Source organism: Takifugu rubripes, chromosome 22 (genome assembly GCF_901000725.2).
Source record: "Takifugu rubripes chromosome 22, fTakRub1.2, whole genome shotgun sequence".
NCBI classification, from domain to species: Eukaryota; Metazoa; Chordata; class Actinopteri; order Tetraodontiformes; family Tetraodontidae; genus Takifugu; species Takifugu rubripes.
In genome coordinates, this window is record NC_042306.1 from 4,680,768 (window position 1) to 4,690,159 (window position 9,392).

The 9,392-nt window shown below is 40.0% G+C and overlaps 1 protein-coding gene across 2 annotated transcripts; it reads left to right on the plus strand.

The window, feature by feature from the left end:
* Positions 1 to 277: 277 nt before the first annotated feature.
* Positions 278 to 5,982, plus strand: LOC101073407 (COP9 signalosome complex subunit 9). 2 transcript variants are annotated; one of them, XM_029831464.1, is made up of 4 exons: positions 278 to 496; positions 966 to 1,038; positions 2,717 to 2,764; positions 5,238 to 5,982. In XM_029831464.1, the coding sequence occupies exons 1-4, from the start codon at positions 401 to 403 to the stop codon at positions 5,273 to 5,275; spliced, it is 255 nt and encodes an 84-aa protein (XP_029687324.1). In that variant the 5' UTR covers positions 278 to 400; the 3' UTR covers positions 5,276 to 5,982. The 2 variants fall into 2 exon arrangements, with proteins under 2 accessions (XP_029687324.1, XP_003975429.2); XM_003975380.3 differs by lacking the exon at positions 2,717 to 2,764.
* The last annotated feature ends 3,410 nt before the right edge of the window (positions 5,983 to 9,392 follow it).

Below are 9,392 nucleotides of genomic sequence, written 5' to 3' on the forward strand. Positions count from 1 at the left end.
TGTGGCACACCAGGACATGTGGCTTAATGTTAAATTTTGTAGAGGGGGTGAATGATAAAAGAAAATTGAGAAGTGCTGTCATGATAAAATAACAGCAGACAGTAGCCGGTTTTGTTTTCTAGACTTGAATAATATATCTTTAAATAAACTAAAAAAAATGGGATGTGGGGGGTATCCTTCAACTAAAATTAAATCAAGATAAACGTTGTCGAAAATAAACACCAGTAAACCTTCCATCGGAACGTTTAAATGTTGCCGTGACCGTTGTTTCATACCGGAATTATTTACGCTGCCCCACGCTGTCCGTGTAGTTCACACCACGGTCTAATTTCTGTCCTGCTCTACAAAAAAATAGATTTGCCGACTTGGTCAGGCTTGAGGATTTTTTCTTTTCCCATCCATGCCCTTAAAAGATCAGTCAAACTCGACCGTCATGAAACCAGCTGTAGATGAGATGTTTCCGGAAGGAGCCGGTCCATACGTCGATCTGGATGAGGTCCGTCAGCCAACCGGCCGGCTAATTCATCTGTTTATAGAATAGGAAATAGACGTTGAATGGCTTTACAATCATCAGCGTTTATTAGCTTGTTACAGCGCCTTACCTTAAAAAGCTTTGACCTATTTGCGCGTGGTTCAGCAATTTACCATCAAATAGTAAAATATTTCACATTTGCGCAATGTTTATTTGCAGACTAATTAGATTTCAACATTGTTTATATACAATTACCTTTCCTGCGTTGTAATGCAGTTAATCAACCATCTAGATCTGCTATCATGTTCAGTATCTATTTTATTGTATTACAGAAAAGTCAGAGTAATTTTTTAGGGACCTCTTATTTTTGTGCATTTTCCACACATCTGCACACTACAGAAAGTAAACAAACAAATGTGAAAAGTGATGATGATTATTCGACAACTTTCTCTTTGTATATTTATGCATCAAAAATGTGTGTGTTCTGTGGCAGGCTGGGGGAAGCACAGGGCTGCTGATGGACCTGGCTGCTAATGAAAAGGCTGTTCATTCCGACTTCTTCAATGGTAAAATATTAATCTCCAAGTGACTTAGCATGCGTTTGGAGCAGGTTTTGGGTTATGACTACACATAAGCAGAGCCATAATGTCAGTTCTGATATTTCACCCCATTTTCAAAGCCACACATAAAGTAAACTGATGTTGATGTGTAACTAGTGTTACAGCAAAGTTTTCTGTGCCTTGAATGCATGGCAGTGTTTTTCTTTTTGTTATAGTGAATGATCCTTGTGAATAAATTTACTGCACTGCTAGTTTGGACCATATGCTGCCATGTTTTCAAGGCCACTGCTTTTGCAGGGGTTTCTGGGGAAAAACAGGACAGGATTTTTGTTGGACAAAGAGACCGTTTTCTGTATTTTGCAATATTTACACTGAATATTTAACTCTCAATCAAAGAATAATGCATTTGCCAGAAACATTGTGGTATTTACAGTAGGTTAGACACCAAGTGCCACCCAAACGGCAGCATTATTTAACCGTTAAGTATCTAAATAATCTGTTTAAAAGGTTTGACCTGTTATTTTACCCTCTGATACCTTGGAATCACACTTTAGCTCTAATAATCTTTCCGGGACTGATCAATTATATATTTAATTCCTAATGAATGTTGCTACTAGGTTAGGGAGAAAGACTCTGGCGACATTGGAAACTCTCTGTTAGACCAGATTGAATCTATTAGGACAGGAGTTTGCTTCACCTCTGGGCGTCAAGAACACTGTTGGTTCCACAGCAGGAAAGATCTTTACTGGGCCTCTAAACATTCCTCCTAGCCCTGCCCCCTTTTACAAACTACATTTTATAATGTAGTGTGATCTCTGTCCTGAGGCTCAGCTACATCAAACAGCCACCACTTTTTTTGCCACATGCAGCACAGATTCAACACAGACTTCTCAACAGGCGCTCTGTGGATGTTGTTATTAAGAGGCTCATTTAGAGTGGCAGGTTTTATTCCATCCTCAATGAAAGACGCGGGTCGCTTAGTCGTCTTCAGGCTTGTGGAATGCAGCTTCCAGTTCCCTGGCCTACATTTTAAACGTTCCTTTACTTAAACAATCAGCAACGCAGCGGCTCAGCTCTTTCATAGTCAAGTCAAAATTCCAGGTACATTTATGCTGCACAAGGGAGGTGGGAACATTAATTTAGTATGCTGGTATTGCAGCTGTTTTCACCTTGTCTTAACAGATACCTTAAGTGGTGGGATCAGCATAATAAAGCAAGGTGGGAATGCTGAAAATGAACTGAGACTGTGCATAAACACATTTAAAAGTAGTTGAAATATGTAGATATAAGATAGATACTATGTATATTATCAATGGAGCAAAAAAGTTTTTGAATACAGGTGGAAAATATATGTTGTATTTACTAATATAAAAATGTGATTCTTCTTTTTGTACAGGTATTTTCAGTCCTAGCAAAGATAAACATAAAGAGCGCTATTATCGGTCTTTATTCTGTACCTAAACTGTGACAAGCCATGAATTAAATAGTATTGTTAAACATATACATGTAAATTTACTTCAGTTAAATATAGAATAGCTACAATAAGCCATCCTCGAGGGTTCTAATACTAGCAGCTGGTATCAGAACCAATTATAGGATCCTAATTATGACTTTGTATTGTTTGAGGAGAAATACTGTGATATATATATACAAATATATGTCTGTCTGTGTGGTTTCTCTTCAGGTTCTCTCTGTTCCACCGACTGTTCAAAGACAAGTGTCGGAAGTATAGGCGAGTTGTCTCGAAATTGACCTTAGTTGTGAATGTGAGCGTGAACATTAAACCATAAAGCATCACAGAATAGCACAATCATGAAACAAAACATTGCAATAAAGAAAACAATGAAATGGTCCCCCGTTCAAAGGTTTACATAAACCCAGTGCTTCATTCTGTGTGTTGCCACCTTTAGCATTGATGTCAGCTTTCAGTCTTTTGCGAATGAGGCCTTTTATTTCCACAGGTATTAAAGCCGCTTATTCTTTGTGGCAAAAAGCCCCCTTGTCCTGTGAATTCTCAGGCTGGCTTGCACATTATTGATATCCTCAAATTAGCTGAATGATACCAAGTTCAGGAGGCTGTGACGAACCCTCCATAACCTCCATTTGGACTTGGCTTTTTTTCCCCCTCCTCATCATGTAAAGTCCAAGCGCGTCCTGACTGTGCAGCTTCTGGGTTGATAAATGCAACCTCTGAGCTTCACTTTCGGGGTGGGGTACGTTTCCTTGTAGGCCTTGTTGATATGAAGTGTTTATAGGTGAGACCATAAAGTTCAATCTTGGTCTCATCCCTCTAAATGACTTTGTTGCAGAAGTTTGGAGCCTCGTCTAGGTGCCGTTTGGCATATCGGATGTGGGCAGGTTTGTGGTGTTGGCACATAAATGCCTTTTTTCCTGGCACCTCTGTGCAGCCCCAATTTTTTTAAACGCCTTCTTATTGTGTGTCCTGAGGCAGCCACGCTCCGTTTTTGCACAGAAGCCTGTATTTTCAGCTGAAATTGCTTGTGGGATTTTTTTCTTTGGCAATTGCGGCTGAAATGTCAGCCTGCCTGACCGTGGCGCCATTGCAGATTAGCACTTTCAAGTATTTGGATGCCTTTTGATTTTTAAGTTCAGCTCCTTTTTCTCATGAGGCCTCGGACAGTTCTTTTCCTCTCCCCATGGCACTGTATCCAGAAAATCAGTGCGGCTCTGGATGAAGTGGTCTTTATTCACACGGAAGAAATTCACTGTTTTTTTTAGATAGGAAGTCTAATTACAATCACAAAAGTCACAGGGCTGCACATAATAGTAAATTATTCCTGTGTGATTGTTCATCAGGCAACCATATATAAACTTTTGATTAGGACCACTTCGGAGATTCCCGCTATCATTATGACTTAAAATGGGCACCTATGATAATGTGATAATAAATTAAATGTAGCTGCTTCAGAATGATCAGCTGTGTTTTCCCAAAAAATGGCCAATATTATTGAAACCATGCCAGGTTGTGTGTAAATGTCTGAGCACAAGTTTATAAATGTACTTATAGTCAAATTCATATCAGTCGGCGATGACAAATCATCACGTAATAACTTTATTTGTGTCCTTTAATGCCCCATTGTAAGAATCGTTGAATTTATAGGGAATATCTAAAGTATTTTATCAATTCCTTCTGATTTTATATACTTCTGAACTTATAAAACCAGTAAAGCAATAGTGCCGGGGCACTGACAGGACGTGGAAGATAGAATCCAAAATGCGTGCAGGAAGTTCACTTTTGTGTCAGTAAAATTAAAACAATGTCAAACACGTTAATGTCACTTGTTGAACTTGAAGATGTCCACATAGTTTTGGCTGTAAGACCAGCAGTTAACTGGTGACAAAGGGACTTTTGGTCATCCCTGTCTTTCATTGTGGATAATGTGTTTTCTTTTTCTGGTGCAACTCTTTAATTAGAAGCAAAATATTGTTTTTCTTTGGTGGGCCGTGCGACCTTTGTCTTCTTTTTGCTTGACAGCACTTTTAAACACAGCAGACTGTGAATTCTTCTGTGCTGTTTGCAAACAATAAATGTAAAAAATAGGCTTCAAATAATCCACTGATTTGTCCAAATGTCAGCAGCATGAAAAAATGACCAAAAAAAGCATTTTGTAAGATTTTATAGATTAACTACTTCCTTAATCACTTTCCGCTCATTGCTTTGCAGTAAATGTGTCAGAAAAGATCAGAATAAAATGTTGATTAGCAAACAGAACGATCTCAGGGACAGAAATTCGTGAAAAAATGGCAACAAAAATCAACAACACGAGACAAACTTGAGGGAAAAAATGTGGGGGATCAGTCAGGGAGCTGCAGAATCTCCAGAATGCTTCACAATCTTTTTTTTTAATGCTCATTTTCGCGGTCGCTGTGTCGGCGGTACCCGGCTATCGTCGGGTACCTGCGGAAACTGAGGATGTGCTGCCTTACTCCCATGCATGTTCATACAGTTCCCTGCTGACCTCTGACCTCGCAAACAGTCAGAGGTACAGCAAAAGCACTTGGCAGACTCATCAGCTCATGCTTTTACTTTTATCACCGTGCACCCCTCTAACCCTCCAACCTGTAATGCCACTTTATGAGGAAATACCTGCCTAATGGAAACGTTTGAAATAGAGATGGTCTATTATTGTTCCTTTGTCTCACCGTTGAGAAAATCATTATGTTTTTCTGTTTTCCTTCCTCAGATTTTGAGGATCTGTTTGATGATGATGACATCCAGTGACTAACGTGCCTTCGGCGTACTGATGGATGAGCTTCAAACCACTCCACACCTCACTTTTTTTTCCCCTCCTGAGGAGAAGAGACCAACCATTTACAGTCTAATGACATACAATTTCCTTTCATAGTTGTCCTTGTTTTAGTTTTTCCTCTAAAACATCCTTGAAAAGTCTTCAGCAGCTCCAGATGTTTTGAAATTCTTAAGATCCCAAAGATTCTTCCATACGGGCCATGTTAAAATTATGAGCTCGTATTGTGTTCCTGTCCTGGACTGTTTCTAAAGTGGATTGCAGGTTTGAGTGTGCTGGAGACCACCTGTTAGCAGCATAATTACACCTATGATGGGCAGAGGCTCCATAAGCTGTCGCCCCTAAACACACTGCAGATGGCATTTGATAAATGATGGGCTGCTTGATTCTCTTGCATTATTTTTGAGATGCTGTCAATAGTCGCGTGTTTTACGTGCTTAGGTTTTGTATAGATGTAGCACAGTTTTCTTTATATGACTGGAATTCTTGATGCTGCGAAAACAAAATCAATAAGTTCAAACTCTGAATACTGCAAACATCAGTTATTTGCAAATTTCTGCCGAAGAGAAATTTGTTCCCCCCCGCACTGTGCCACTTCTTATGGCTGTTATGTTGTTCACAAACCAATTTTCCAAGGCTGTATAGTATGAATGACTGTAAAGGTTTGTTTCCACAGACATAATCCCGTTGTTTGTGCTGTATGGATCCCATACATCTACGTCAAACACACTAGCTGTGTGGTTTACACAGACACGTTATTCTAGAAAACTGGTTTTCCACTGTTCCACTAACTAGTAAAGGTGGTTGTAATTTTAGAAACCTACAACATCTGGTGCTGAATAGTATGCATTGGATTTCAATGTCAAGATCCAGCATGTTAAAGTGGGATTAAGTCGAACGCAGCAGTAAATGACTGAGATCAGGGACCTTCTGCGGATAGGGACCTTGAACAGTAAGCTATAAAGGATGTGGGAGTATTTTTTAGTTTTGTTTTGAAATGTTCTGAGTGCTCTGGGCCTCTGCCATTATCAGTCTCTGGGTAATCACACACACTGCTGTCTGTAGATTACATCACCACCAACAAAAGTGTTGGTGGTGATGGCAACATATATTTTGATTCTCACGGCATCATAGCTGAGTGCTGGTTTCACATGGTTAGTCTTTATTGTGTAATTAGGGTCTCTGTCAGTATCAGCACCACAGAGAGCGCTGATCTGAAGGCAAATAATGGCTTTGAGAAACACAAATAGGGTTTTATAGCTACTTGACTCAAGTCAGAGACAGATAAAAGCCTTTTGAACAGAACAAAATCCTATTTCATAAAGCTCGCCGTTCAAAGAGAGCAAGAATTGTGCCGCAAGCATAGAAGACTTTTAACCATAATGTACCAAACAGAGGTAATTACACCGTTTGGTGTTAGGTTTGCTTCACTAAATCCGCCACAGATGCAATGAGCCTATTGTGACAAATAAACGTGTTCAGAAAATCAAGGCTGTCTGGGTAGTAAATATATTGTTACACAACAGAAAGGATTAGACAGGATTAGGTTAAAGCTACACACAAGCAGGTGTTTGAAAGGGATGCAAATGGTCAGCAGTGTGAACTATTAGCATACGCTAAGTAAGTAAAAAGGTGCTAAATGTAAAAACAGTGCTAAATGTAACTTGTTGTATAAACTGATAAAACAAGAAAATAAATTCTGTATCTTCTGAACAAAAGGGGTGCACAACAGTTCAGACCCATGAACCTTTATTAAAGCCTATTCATAAAGTGTTGGCATTCTTGCATCAAATAGCTAGCATTGGCCATGATGGTGCGCTGCGCAGCTTTTCATTATGAATCCTCCCACGCTGCTCTGCTGTTGATTATTTGTACGCGATGTGAAACTTGAACCACAGCTAAAGTGCTTACATTCAAGCATTTGACAGGCAGCATCATTTTTACAAGGGTCTGTGTTTTTAATGAGCTCCTCTTTCACATGTTGCATGAGACGCTTTATAGGTTTTTAGCCCAAGTTTTTCTTAAATTGCCCTGAATTTTTCCACACAGGGAAAAAAGAGCAACATCTCTGCCAGTGGCTGCTTTAGCTTTAGGCTTCGGAAGACGACTTTTTTCTTTTCAGCTTCGACGTCAGTCCCCATCTTTCTGAAATTCAATGTAAATTCAGTTGTACCCAAAATCGAGTTGTTGTCAGTTACGTCAGCTCTGGGATGTTGTCGCAAGTTAATAAGATATTTAATATTAATGAATCAAAATAATGATGAAATTACCACAACTGCAGACATTGAAATTTTGTAGTACCAACCATTCGATTGTCTCATTTCCAGTATGACCACAAAAGACCTAAATATCCTTGTGCACAATTTTCAAACTCTTCAGTAGAGCAGAGAATGAGTCCTTTAGGAAAATATACTCCAAACCATTCATTGTATGAGGACATGTGTTACATGTGTTATGCACAATGTGAAGGTTGAATCGTGGACCGGCTGGACCACGCAGAAAACTGCCTCTTTAACAGGTAATTGTTGGTACCGCTGAGAGTATCGCCTAATGATGAGGCTGCAGTGTGCCACTCTCAAGTGCCCAAGGTTCTCTACATAAATGGGCCGAGGCTGAGGACGTTTACGGTGGGTGCAACCCTTCATCACGATGGTGGCAGAACCCTCAGAAAACAGTTTCCTGGAGAAGGATTTTCATTGTGAAGAAGACAAAGTGCATCTAGGAAACACCTTCATTGTTTCTATACACAGAAGATGTTTTATGGGGTGTAAAGGGTGAAAGGTTTGTTAGGATAGGCACCGAGGTAACTGATCCTATTGGCCACAGGAAAAATCCATTTTTGTTCCCTAACATCCACTGTGGGATGTCTGATACACTTGCATAGGGAAGGGGGTTGAGGACAGGTAATCAATTCTTGCATTCTGCATTGTGAGTAATTGGTCTGGCCCCCTGGAGCTTTGTTGAACTCAGTCCAGCAGAATTTGCAAAGTAGTAGCAATGAAACCAGCAGCTTTTGTATCATTAACACCATATTTAAGCCAAATTATTATCATACAGGCAGCTGTGCTTGTGCCAGAAACATAAAGGTGTGATTAGTTTATTAGTATTTTTTTTATATTTTGTTTTGTGACACAAATCTGATCCAGGAAAGCTGCATCTTTCCGTGACACTATATGCTGTTGGTATGGAGTATATACCACTGAATCTGGCTGGAGGCTGCACAGGCTACGTGGCACAATCCGGAAGTCTGCAGCGAACAAACAATAAGGTCGGCATGCTAACGGCTCCGCACCTTCACAGCAGCAGCAGCGGTAGCAGCAACAGCATCATTAGTGATTTCTTACACCAGCCCTGCCTCTAATCATTCCAAGTTCCTGTGATGTGGGTTTTTTTTAACAATAAAGGCAGGACTGCATGTTTTCTCATACATTTTTGAAGATCTCGTTCTGAGATTGTTATTGTAACTTTCTAAGATAAGACAGAATAAGAGAAAAAGTAACAAGAGAGCTCATCAGCCAATGTCTGTTGGGGCCATCCTGGACAATCCTGCTCATTATTTGTCAATATTATTGCAACACAGGGCTTATTTCTGATCAACTTCCTTTTGTTCACACTGGAGCCTCTGTTTTAAACAATACCAAGCAATGGAATAAAAATTTAAAATTTGTTGGACTCCTTTCTTTCACCTGTCATCAGATTTGATTTCCTACAATTAATCCAAAAATATTCCAGAACCCTGCAGCTTCAGGTCTTCCGCTAAAAGCGGCATATAAAGCAGCTCTCCTACGAGAGCCAACTCCCCTATTAACGCCAGCTCGGCTATTTAATTAAAACAAAATCAATAAGTGGTTTAAATACAATACCATCTCTCAAATTGACCTGGAATTCCAAAACCTTGAATAAGTGAGCCCCGCTCTAAAAGCCACCTTGTTAATGTTACGCTGAGTGCAGGCATGCTGCTTACCTCGTCTAATTACAGGACCCCTATTGGCTGCATGGATGGCGGGCCAGGAGCCAATCCTGGAGCGCCTAGCAGCACGCCGGGGCTGTATGACATGCCTTTTTGTTTTTAATTATCGGCGGGGCTCCTTA